Raw genomic sequence first — 13,056 nt, 5'->3', positions numbered from 1 at the left:
GAACATTTGCATGCCTTTGTCTTAACCAATGACTGTAAAGAGCGGTTCTGCTTAAATAGCTAGCTGGCGCAACATGCTAGCAGACAAACTTTGTAGCACAATGGCGTGTGATGTTTTTGTCTCCTTGTGGGCCGGCCACAAGCAATAAACTTTCTTAAACTTGTTCATCGACTGACTGTGCAATGCTTGATAGATTAATATTTCTGACACAATGGTCCTTCGAGCCGGATTCCAACATCCATTCCACCATCCAGAACCCAAGAACCAAAAATGAAAATTGTGCAGACGTGCATGACGGTGGAGAACCTCGCAGCAACTATGGCTGTTTAAAAAGAGGCCACGTTTTTTTTTGGGGGGGGGGGGGAGATGGTGGAAAGGTGACGGAATTCTGGACTAGCTAAGAGGCACAGCTTTCGATGGACAAGGTAAGAAATTGTATATGTATATAGTCAAATGTTGTGTTCCAAGTTGATTTAGATTAAGAAAAATTCCACAGTGGAGTCGTTAAAGACGCACTGAGGTCCTATATTAGCTAAGACCCGGTGAAAGACCCAGTGAGGCGAGTATATGGTATCCTATTTTACTAAGACCCAGTGATCGATTCAGAAATACCCGGTGAAGTGAATAGGCCGTGTCGTATGTACAGAGACCTGGTGATTTGTGACGTATCAGTGAACTAAATACCTTTGCTAAAATTCTATATGTAGTGAAGTGAAGAGTGTGTGCATTCTTCAACTAAGACCTGTGAAATATAGGTGAAGCCAAGTGTGTTAAAAACTGATGAGGAGCTTAAAGACCTAGTGATGTACATAGCACAGTTCAGAGTCGATTTGAGGAAGACTACCGTAATAAACCTCCGTGCGCACGTAAAAGATGAAGTGTATACAAGGTGAACCAGTCAGAGAGACTGAGATTGTTGTTAAGGCCTAATTTTATGTTGTTAAGGGCAAAGGTGCTGCATAAATGTGTTTGCTGCTGAGGTTGTTTTGCTGAAATGTATGAGTTTGGTGGTATTAATATTTACCTAATCAAATGGACTAGTTGAGGACTTGCCCAACCAGAACTCTGATATGTGTAAACATCTCTGACGAGTAATCTTAGGTGCATATGCAGACTTTGGACCAAGTTTTATGTTGAAATTGAAGTAGGCCTACTAAGAGTTGATAGAATTGTAAATATCGAGGTTCTATGTAAATATAACCATGGTTAATTGTTTTAAAAGTTGTACAGTGGAAGTGTGAAATGCTTAGAAATATGGAAACCAAAATTCGGGTTCAATGGTGAAATTGAAGTTTGAATTCCGTTTTTGGGGTTAAAGAGTGAGGAGAATGTGGTAATTTGTCTCAAATGAGTCTCAAAGAAGGCTGACATGATTCTAGGAAATTGCCAGTCCGCTGTCTGTTGAATAATGTCAGAAAATTTGCCAGAAAGACAGCGCTTGGATCGGAAAGATCAAGGCTGTGGTTTCGTGAGTGTCCAGAGAGACAGGAAAATGGCAAAGGTATTTGTCATAGTTTACAGACAGAATCAACAGCGATGGCGGCGGGTACAGGCTAGTAAAGGAATTGCAGCTTGACATACGAGATGAAGGATGAGTAACCGCATGACGCATGCGCAGAGAAATTGAGAGATTGAAAAGACGCAAATTTAGAGAAATAGGCAAATTTGATATTAATTTGGTTTCTTTAAAAAAAATGTTACGTGATGAGTATTTTGAAATATTTGCTAACAAGGTTTTTGGTTGTTTGAGTACATTTTACATGAGTTTCAGAAATTCCGAGGAAGATCCCAGAGGGTAATTCTGCATAATTAGGCTATGTGAGTATTAATGCTGAGAGATGTGTTCGTTGGATGAATTCGAAGTTTGGTGGTTAACAAATACGTGATCAACATTTGTTGTAATTCCTAGCTAAACAGGGAGGTTTTTGAAGCCTTTCCGACCAGAACTTGTATTTATAAGCGGCATCTGTTTGAAGGTATTCAATAAGAATGCAGAAATTAAACCCCTGGTTTATAAATTGGTTCTAATACCTACAATCAGAAGAGGTATAGGGCAAAATTAAGTGAATTGAAGGTAAACGCCAACCATCTGTGTTGTTTAAAGAGAAGAAAAAACAAAAAGTTTGAATTTAAAAGTTGGTCCCGGCGCGCTGCTGTTTGATTTCAGTTTGAACGCGCGCTGTTGAGTTGAGTTATTCAAGTAAACTAAGAGTAATTGAGAAAGTAACAAGAGTGTTACATTAAATCATAAAACAAACTACAAAATATTACAATTAAATATTTTCATTTAGGGTTTTTGGTCTGCAAAATTGAGATTTGAAGAATTGTCCGTGCATTACGCATGCTGAGGGCGTAATTGCTGGTAAATATAGGAATATTCAAAGGAGTATTCTGTATTACATGCTTTGATAAGACTTTTGAGAAGTTATAGAATAGGGTTTTGTTTTACGGGCTTATGTTACTCTTGTTAAATTGTGAATTTAAAGGTTTAAAAAGAAAAAGAGAGAATTTATATTTTCTTTTGTCTAAAGGGCATTGTTTGGTTGACGTGATTACGGAGCGTAATACTGGCATGAGTGACTTAGGTCTGGGAGCAGTTTTAACTGTCCGAACATGGATTTAATGAAACAAAATTATGATAACGATAGTTTAAAGCAAATTAAAATGTGGGTCAGAGAATTAGTAGAAGGCTAATTTTGAAATCAAAAGTGAGATTTAGTCAATAATGGCAACCTTGTGTGTTATGGGAACTTATGGGAAGTTTGTGTTTACACAGGAAGGTTGTTTTTTATTTGGCGAAGGAATGTGTTTTGTTTAAGGATTTCAGTTCATTTGGAATTGTAACTTTATTATCTACATCTGATAACCACGTGCACATCAAATATCCATTGACATGAAAACAATTGATTGCACTTTTCTAGTTGGGTTATTTTGAAGCTGTGTGTTTTCACAAATGTTTTATTTTGGTTTGAAGAAATGTATGTAAAACATTATGAGGAAATGATTAGAAAGTTACATAAGATTGGTTTAAGAGGATCATGAAAGGTTATAAAATGAAACAAGAGAACGTTTTGTGGTTGTGAAGAGATGATTGGTTTAAACACTTTGATGTTCTAAAAAGGGAACTATTACTTTAGGTATATGGGAAAACATTTAAAATCAAAAAAGTAAAATGTAGGATTTTTAAGAGTTTTGATAAAGGTATTGGATGCAATTTGGTTACAAATGAGAAAGAGAGAATAACAAAAATATACTTTTATTTGGAGATTGATTGTAATTTGATTTTAAGTTTTACTGGATGTTTTATGAAGAGCCTGACACAATGTTTGGGATAAACAGTTGGTCTGTGATGAGATTGTATTAATGAATGGTATTAGTGCATAAGGAGGGTTATTATAGCCTTTGTTCTGAAATAATTTGGGAAGACTCATTAAGTCTGATAAATTGTGGTTATGATGGGTTGTGCTAATTAGCTTGTTTTGGACTGCAGCCAAAGCAGGTTATGAAGTTCTACCTATCTGACCTTTATAGAAAATATAGTTGGGAAAAAATGTTTGGTTACTTGCTACATTAAGAACATTATTTAGTCTATATTTTCATTTGAGAAGCATACAGATTGAATTCTGGTTTGGGACAATGACAATGGTTTTTATCATATCTTTGACAAAAAGAGGTGTGATTTGGTTAAACAGAGAGTCTAAAATGATATAGGTCTTAAACGTAACTGTTTTTAAAGAAGAAAAGGTTTTTGGAAGTGAAAGAAATTAGATTAACAGTTGATTTCGTTTAAAAGAGAACAAAGAAACAGATTTCTAGACAAAAGTAATAGGAGTTGAGTATCAAATGATGAGGTATTGTCTTATTATATATGTTTGCTCAACAATGGATAAATAGGGCAATGATCACCTGGAAAGATAAGAATTCTGAAGAACTTGTGTTGGTTCTACTAGAAGTAGTCCAAATTCCTGAAGAGTTGGATCAAAAAGTTAACCGATTTTATATAAAATACTAACTAGAAAAGAGATATCTTCTGCTAAATTCTGTTCCAGGTGAAGCAGTAAACCAAAGAGTGGATGAGTCAAACCAGGAGATTGGGTATTGATTAAAGTTAAGAAAGAACTGGTCCAGCCCAGGTGGGAGGGACTGTATCAGGTACTACTCACCACACCCACTGCAGTCAAAATAGCAGAGAGGACGTCTATGCATTTGTTACATTGTAAGAAAGAAGGGACATTGATACAGGGACAGATTAGTTACGCACCACAGTCTTGAGGCACAAGTCTGACTACAAAGGGGAGTCATTCTCTTAAAGAAAGTCGCGTCTCAAACTCAGTGAAGAAACCAACGGCCAACAGAGACATAGGGTGTAGACTAAATAGGCTTAAAAGATAGGAGACAGTAAGCAGGGAAAGGTAGAAAAGATGGGTGACCTATTTCCTCGTCCGTAGTATTGTGACATCTGTGGTACCATGTGTAGCTTACTGTTGCTGATATTCATAATAGTCTTCCCTATACTATGGTTTGAAAAGGTGATTGCTGCTGTATGATGCCCCTAGTGGAAACAATAGGACAGATAAAGACAACACCGCTGAGACGAGCAGAACACACTAGTATTAAGAACTGGATTTACTGACAGAAAATTAGTGGTTGGAATGGATAATGTTTAAACTCGCAGAAAAAGGGAAGTCCAACTGTCTTGCATGCGCCAAGCTAGACCTCAAATAGGCACAGTGCTATTCCGGCTGATTAAATAGATTACACAGGGTATAATGTGTGCTTCAACATTATAACAATAAGTTTTATGTTAAGAGCATCTCATTATACTGTTCGCTATGGTTAAAAGATGCAATGTTTTAACCTCAGTGACTAAAGATATTGATTATGAAGAATTTGTTTTCTCAACTAGAAGTTCATACTGATAACATTGATTTTATTTTTCTGGGAATGCTAAAGCAGATGTGGCAGCAAAAGAAGCAGCCATACAAAATGTCTTAACAATAGGAAATGTGGTTGAGACTGTCTTGAGAGATATGCAAGAAGTGTCACCAAAATGAGGGGTTATGTAAATTCACAGGAGGAACTTGTGATACTAAATAATCTATTTTGTTATGCTATAATATTGAGCCATGAGATTAATCATGTCTCAACAGGAGGGAGTGAGTTCCAAACTATCCAAGAAAACTTTAAGAAAAAATCTTTTTAGCATACCCGATTTGAGTGAGAACAAGATATGCATGAACTTTATTGAGTTAAAGAAATGTTGTAAAGATTCAAGAATGGGCTGATGACGAGTCAGTTGCTTTCAACTGACCTCTGTGAGAATGTAATTTTAATTACTGTGTAGTCTACTGTGTTCTGAACTTTGCAGACAGGAGAGAGATACTGTCTCAATCCAGTGAGAGGTCCCTGACCTAAGGAGACTGGATTGTGGTGACGGATTTGACACGTTAAGTCCTGGAAAATGACCCAAGGTGAACAAGGTCATTCCTGGCTAGTTTCAGAGAGGATGGCATGGTACATGTGAGTCAAGCGTGCATTTTGTTTGAAGTCAAATTTAAGGAAAACTCCGCGCTGTGCCTGTAGTACAGTGCGTTGAGGTTGCCGTTGTAACTAGACTACATCTTCTACGAGAAGATTACACAATCACCATGCACACAATCATGGCATCCGTTTAAACAAATTGGACTTTGAGAAACAAGGAAAAGTAAAGATTTAACTGTTTCATTGATAACAATGCAAATGTTAAATAAATTTAGAAGTGAAGTTTTAATCTTGAGATAAGTGAGAAACTTTTCTGTGGAATAAAATTTAGGTACAAACACTCCTATCATGATACGTTTTACCAGTTACGTAAATATGTTCCAGTTGATTTGTTATGTTCCAGGGCAGAAGTTTGAATGTTTTGAGAACAGTTATGGACCGTCGGAAGAGGTGATAACAATGCTGTTTCATTTATGTGACTTGATGAAGTATTACTTGGGAATTGCATTAAAGCTTCATGTTTAGTTTTTGAGAAACTTGGTTATACTACAGAAAATTGATATTAATTTGAGAAGAAACAGAAATTGATAACATATAATGAGATTTCAGAATTTGTGCCCAAGTGATGTCTTATCATGCAAAGGTTGTAAAAGAGTTAGCAGCAGGCTGGAAAGAAATGTCTGTTGATCGTAAGTCCTGACTGCTCTGTAGGAGATCACCTTCGGGGGAGGGGGAGAAGCTTTTGCCACCTATAAAATGGAGATAAGGTTGACTGGGGGAGTACATTTGGAGACAAAATCTGGGGTGACTTAAGGGTTAAACAGGTTTTTGTTTGGGTAACTGAGGTTTATGACTCCCTGACCTGGAGAGGAAGAGCACAATCAGGGCCTGTCTTAGAAAAACTTGACTGACAGTGTACTGAATGTTTGATGGTTTTAGAGATGACCATGTTGACAACAAGTAGGCATGCTCTTATATCCTGATATTTTCTGTATTGATTTCTTTGTTTCTATTTGATTTTGGTGGTGAATGAGATCTGAGATGAAGTCCAGGTCTGCCGGTGAATGCAACAGACGTCGAATGACCATTCTGCTGCGTGATGACGGGTTTTACCCAATACCATGGGCTTCCGTCATGTCCAAGCATTCACACTACTAGACTATAATGCTGTATAGTCTTATTGAATATTACACATTTTTATTTTTATGAATTATTTTTATTTTATGTATTTTTGATTTTATTGATTTGTGCGTAGGTGTGGTTTTTGGAATAACACATTTTATCATCTGTATGTTTCAGTATAATCAGGAGGGAAATGTCGGAGAAATTAAGAATGTGATGTTTTATACTGAATAATACAGATGCTTAGTAGTTTGTCAGCAGATAACAGAGCCCCCCAAACTACACTCTAGGCTGTCTTATCACCCTGGGGGAAGGGTGAGCATTTGTTCAGACTAGAAGATGTTGGGGGTTTGTTTGTTTTAAGGAGATGCTGTTTGACAAGGACTAAGATAGGGTGCAAGGTCTGGAGACCATTTGTTGAGTTTTATGTGAAGGAGCTTTTACGACATCAAGAGATCCTGTTGTGTTTCAATCAGGGTTGATGTCGTAAGCACGCACACACGCGCGCCAGGTCTATGCAAGGAGCCAATGAAGAAGAGCCATGGAACATTTGCATGCCTTTGTCTTAACCAATGACTGTAAAGAGCGGTTCTGCTTAAATAGCTAGCTGGCGCAACATGCTAGCAGACAAACTTTGTAGCACAATGGCGTGTGATGTTTTTGTCTCCTTGTGGGCCGGCCACAAGCAATAAAGCTTTCTTAAACTTGTTCATCGACTGACTGTGCAATGCTTGATAGATTAATATTTCTGACAGTTGGCCCTGACAATGAAGCACAAAATAAGTTAGTGTCCTATCAACATAATTGCACGTATGAAAGGGGCTATACAAGTCATTAAAAAAATCACATCTCGAATAATATACATCATAAAAAAAATATTATGGGATTCTAGTTTTTGGTCACATAGCCATGTGAAAGGTTGGATTGGGAAGTTGCAATCATGATTCATTCACATGGCTTGTTTTGAATGGGCTGCCGGGGCGTGTTTGAGGCCACGTTTACACATAGCCGGGTGTTTACAGAAACGAATATTTCTGTCCCTCCGTTTTCAAAAATAACGTCGTACACACAAGTACGTTTTCAAAAATGTTTCTGTTTACATGAACCCGCATATACGCCCCCGAGCGCCATTATAACTATGCCAAACCTGTTGGCGGCAGTGTAATGTGAAGGATAAAGCCATGCAAACCAATCAGAATTTTCAAAATCAACAACAACTAAGGATAACACGATCGACTTCCTTTACCTTTCAGGCGCGATGTTCATTTGCTTGAATGATTCACAAATGCGATGCTCAAATGTATTTCGTGATTCAGAAATGTAACTCAATTCACAATTAAATGACCCCATTACACTAGTTGTGTTCGACTTCATGCAGCACCGGCAGGGCCGACAGCCGGCTGCGTTGAAGCTGAGAAAGCCATTGACTGCTTTAAGTCAGCCGGGCTGCAGGCGACGCCGGCGCTGCATGATGTCGAAAGCACCTATTACCATAAGTTTTTTTAGTCCCATACTGTGACGTTTGAGAACCTGAAACTCTGTTTAAGCTAGTGCACACGCAAACACAAAAACTGAGTTTCCAGAAATCTCCACTTTTGCCTGAGTTTTTAGAAATGATCGTTTTCCGTGATAAAACCTCAGTTTTCGTGTAAATGAAAGGCCAAACCGCATGAAAATACATGCGTTTTACTTCCGTGTAAACGGGACCTGAGTGTCTACGCTGTGAGGAGCTCCACAGCCTTCTCTCCTAGTCCCGTCTTCCACTTCATCACAGCATCTGCAATTAGAAGTCATGAACTTATTGTTAGCACCAATTTGAACATTGAACGCTGCGTATAAGCCATAGTTCACGGCATCTCAAAACACCTACCACTCTTTCGGAACTCCAGCATCTTAAGGCGCTTCTCAAGGTCTTGTGTAGTTTAATCGGACCAGAGAGCATTATACTTCAGAACGATGTCATCCTGTTTAACTAAACAGATATTCAAATTTAAAACGGGCTAATCGACAGTGGCTGGATTCGATACTGCGACCTTATGCTTTGCAGGTCGCCATCCTACACCAGTGAGCTAATCTCAATATTGAGGACTTGCGTTCAGTTACTGTTTAAAAAAGTAAACAGTTTCTCCTTTGGTAAGCGAAAGTTGAAGCAGCTCTAATTCAATCATATTTTAACATACCAAGGTGAAATTGTGTACGGTACGTCAGAGTGATGTCACCTTAAAGCCTATTCGGTTTGAAAAACCATCATTGAAAATGACATTTGATTTAGTGACACAAACATATTGAGTTAATGTGGAAATTCACATAAATACACCCCTTTCAGCCATTTTCATACTTGATTCAATTGCCTTAAGTATCATTTTTCAAAACATCAATGACACATATATGTACCAAATTCCAAATCAATTAGACCTTTGGTTCAAGAGAAGATGAATTTTGAATGTTTTCCCAAATTATCACTGTACAGGAAAATCCATCATGGCGGACCTTATGGGCCCTTGAGGCTTTTTTGTTCCTCATGAAAATTGAGGCATGCACACCAAGTTTCAGAAGAATTGGAGCAATGGGGTGGAAATGCAACCACTCTGAAAAGTGGACATTTGGGCGTCGCCTGTGACGCCCCCTATGGTCTGATGTGGGCCAGTGTTTGGGCCGTAGTTGTGGCATGTTGTATCAATATGCCAAATTTCAAAACTTTTTACCAATGTGTTCATGAAATAAATTACAATAATAATAATAATAATAATACCAACAATTACAATCGGGTCCTCCTGACGGAGGAACCCTAATTATAGCAAGGATATTGAAAATGGACCAAGGTAATAAATGCTGTGTTCCAGGCTGTACAGGGAAAGCTAACCACTCAGTCTTCCCAATGAGCCAAACATTCGACAGGCATGGCTGCTGTTGTCTATGAGAAGATCCTGGCGAAGTTCGACACTCAATCATTCATTTGCTCTGAACATTTCACCAAAGACAGTTTTGACAACCTTGGACAATTTCAAGCAGGATTTGCTAGGAAGTTGAACCTGGAAAGAGGTGCTGTTCCGACCGTATGCTCATTGCAACCGCAAGCTGTAAGGACAGTATGTTGTGATAACAGTTATTAGCAATGCTAACGTGTCCTGTATAAAGCATAGGTAGAATGCTAAAAACGTTTCTACACACATCAAATGACTTGCTAGACTAGCTGTAGTTGGTATTAGAAGGGAAGCTTCCGAAAAAATAGCCAGAAAACGAACAGCAGTCTGGCTTATTGCTAACGCCTGTCTAGATAATCTATTTGAAAGAACTGGAGAAATTAAGGCTGGTGGCGTTAGATACAGGATACGTTAGCATTGCTAGTAACTGTTACTAGTAACACCTAGACTGTAGTAGGCATGTGAACTAGTTTAGCCTGCTAATGCAAGAGCATAGGTCGAATGTGTGATAATTTAGCCTAGTAGGCTAACTAACAAGATAAGAAATTGATCGACAGAAGTACAAAATGCCATAGCCTGACAGAGATACGTGCACCAGGCCATTTATTTGGGTATCGAAGCATGTAGCATAGGCTACTAATGCAACAGCATAAATTGCGTGTTAAACGTAAACATCGATAGCCAACAACTAGTCCACGTAACTCTGTCATTGTCATGAACTTGATCGTTTTGGTTGGAAGGAAAGAGGACACATTTGTGTTAACAATTCAGAGTCATGACACTACTCTTATATATACTCGACTCTTGATTATAATCAGGGTCATTCCTATGAACCAATCTTAGATATCCTGTTAATGTTTCACAATATTAAAATAAGTACAATGCGCACACAAAAAATGCAGCTGAATGAAGCAGGACTTGTCAGAAGAAAGAACTAATAGTCAACTACTAGAACAAAATGCCACAATGACAGAGTAACGTGGACCAGGATATAGTGGTTTGGCTATGGATTTTTACATTTAACACGCAATACTTTTGCATAAGTATCATACTATTTGCTACATTCTTCGATAGCCAAACAAATGTCCCGGTGCACGTAACTCTGTCAGACTATTGCATTTGGTACTTCTGTCGATCAATTTCTCATCTTGTTAGTTAGCCTACTGCATCCAATCAGCGCACAAGCGTAGTACCTACCCTTTCCGTTCAGAGTTAATGTAATGTGTTCCAAATGTTCCATTTGGGGGAGTGTGTTTTTGTATTGGGGGAGGTGAACAAGTCATCCGATTTGGGGGGAGTTGACTCATTTTCGGGGGGAGTGTTTTCATTTGGGGGATGTACTCATATTAGGGGGCGTCTTTTGCACTTCAGGGCCACCGTAACAGATGGACTTTTCATCAAACACAGATCCTGAATATATCTGTCAATGTGTAATGTAAAGACTAAACATGGCTTCCTCCCAGTCTCTCCTTACAAGGGCTGGGGTCTTTCTATGCAGAAAGCAGATGAATGAGATGATGTTGATTTGTTGTAGAATGTTTCCATGAGAAAACAGACAAAAAGACATCCAAAATTGGAAGCCTAGATATTGATTCAAAAGTGAAGAGTCATGTATTGAGAGTGTGTGTGTGTGTTTGTGTGTGTATATGTAAACCTGTGTGTGTTTCCTGCAGGCTCCCCTGGCTCAACCGGAGTCCCCTACAGCCTCTGCAGGTGAAGACGTCCAGTCTCTAGCTGAGTCCATAGACTCAGACCATGAGTCTGTGGGCAGCAACTCCAACGTCAACAGTGATAACCCAGGCACGGACAAGGACAAGCAACACTAGGACAAGAACAGGGATGACTCAGTGGCCAAAAAGCTGGGCAGCTTCAGCAAAACCCTTGGGATCAAACTGAAGAAGAACATGGGTGGTCTAGGAGATTTGGTAAACGGCAAGATGACCAAGTCCAACACTGTCTCGGGACGCAGCGCAGAGAATGGAGAAAAGGTGAAAAAGAAACTCTAAGACCAACAAGGGGAGTAAGGAGGAGGCAGGCCAGTCTGCCAGCTCCACATAGTCTGAAAAGGCCACTAGCCCTTTCCCCCCACAGACAGAGACAGGCCTTCTGGCTTGTCCCCTGTCGAGAGGCAGGAGGGCACAGGGAAAAGCTCAGGAGAAAAGAGCCTGGACAACTGGAAGTACAGCACTGACGTCAAGCTCAGCCTAAACATCCTGTGAGCTGCCATGCAGGGCGAACGCAAGTTCATCTTCGGGGGCCTGCTGTTGACCAGTCACCGGCACCAGTTCCGCGAGGAGATGATCAGCTTCTACCTGAGCAGTGCCCAGGAGCGCTTCAGCCAGGAGCAGGAGGAAGGAGGGGGAGAAGAAGCCCCCTTCCAACAGGGTATCACTGAGAAAGCCCGAACAGGAGTGTCTTCAAGAGGGAGAGATCTGACAGCTCCCCCCCAGACAGCTGCCCCTAGACATCTTTGTATACCTGCATATTTTTACAGTAAACAACTGGTTGCATCAACAGTCAAAATTCATGGAAAATATCATTTATCTCAGTTCTATTTTCTCAGTCAGTCATTCATTTGTGTAATGTTATGAACAAGGAGTAGAGGTGGATAAAATCCTATTGAACTTGTCTGGTCTGGGCCTATGGAGTTCGTAACATTTGTTTGAGTCCTGTCAAGTAAGGTAACATTCCAAATCTGAAACTGACTCGTTCCTCCAGTGGCAAAGTTCACTTTGCTAAACTGAAAGAAAAAAGGCAGTACTAAATGTCCTTGGTGCATTAACAATATATAGCTCCTCATATTTTGAAGTCTTTAAATCTTGATCTGAGAGAAGAACTGTTTCGGATGAAAGGGTATCACATCTAACTTCTGTGAAGGAGAGCCATCCGCCATTTCAAGGAAAGGGGGAACAGCTCTGAACTTTCTTACTCACATCTAAGTGAGAGAGCCAGGAACAGGCCAACAAATCAATCCCTGCACTGCCCGTCAGGATTCTAACATGACCTAGTTTACTGAGTGTGTGTGTGTGCGCGTGTGTGTGTGCGTGTGTGTGTGCGCGTGAGTGCATGTGTTTGGTGTTTGTTTCTCTTCTCTTTCTCATCTGTCCATCCTATTGTTTGAGAAGGCTTATCCACCCAGCTGCAGTAGGAGTGAATGTTTCCATGTCTCGTGATAGTACTGATAGCCAAAGCAGTATGTGTGTGTCTAAGACTCACTTATCAGTCTTGAATCACTTCCCTATGCTCCAGTTCGTGGCTGACTCACTGTTATATCACTGTTCTCACACAGAACTTAGAACCACATACTTGTCATTATGCACATGTTGCTGTTGCATGCAGGTGTTTGCATGGTTTGAAAGGGGGCGTGATATTAATTAACAACCTAAAGCCTCAAACGAAATGTATGTATATTGGCCGCAGCGTTAGTTGTCCACTTCTTTATTGTGATCTCTTGTTTCCTCTCTTTTGAAAACACATGCTGAGAGAGACAGAGGGGATTGTGTTTCCGTATCTTTGGTTGGCTTTTGAA

At 39.6% G+C, this 13,056-nt stretch overlaps 1 protein-coding gene across 1 annotated transcript in view; it reads left to right on the top strand.

Annotated features, from left to right (window-relative positions):
- otud7a (OTU deubiquitinase 7A) overlaps positions 1-11,991 on the top strand; it is a 61,739-nt gene extending 49,748 nt beyond the window's left edge. The window contains 5 exon segments of the mRNA XM_084671802.1: positions 11,201-11,526; positions 11,528-11,606; positions 11,609-11,874; positions 11,876-11,938; positions 11,940-11,991. Of these exon segments, the coding sequence (XP_084527928.1) occupies positions 11,201-11,526; positions 11,528-11,606; positions 11,609-11,874; positions 11,876-11,938; positions 11,940-11,991 (786 nt within the window).
- The last annotated feature ends 1,065 nt before the right edge of the window (positions 11,992-13,056 follow it).

Source organism: Hypomesus nipponensis, chromosome 14 (genome assembly GCF_054491055.1).
Source record: "Hypomesus nipponensis isolate SF chromosome 14, ASM5449105v1, whole genome shotgun sequence".
In the NCBI taxonomy this organism is placed as follows: Eukaryota; Metazoa; Chordata; class Actinopteri; order Osmeriformes; family Osmeridae; genus Hypomesus; species Hypomesus nipponensis.
This window is presented reverse-complemented; position numbering and strand designations above follow the sequence as displayed.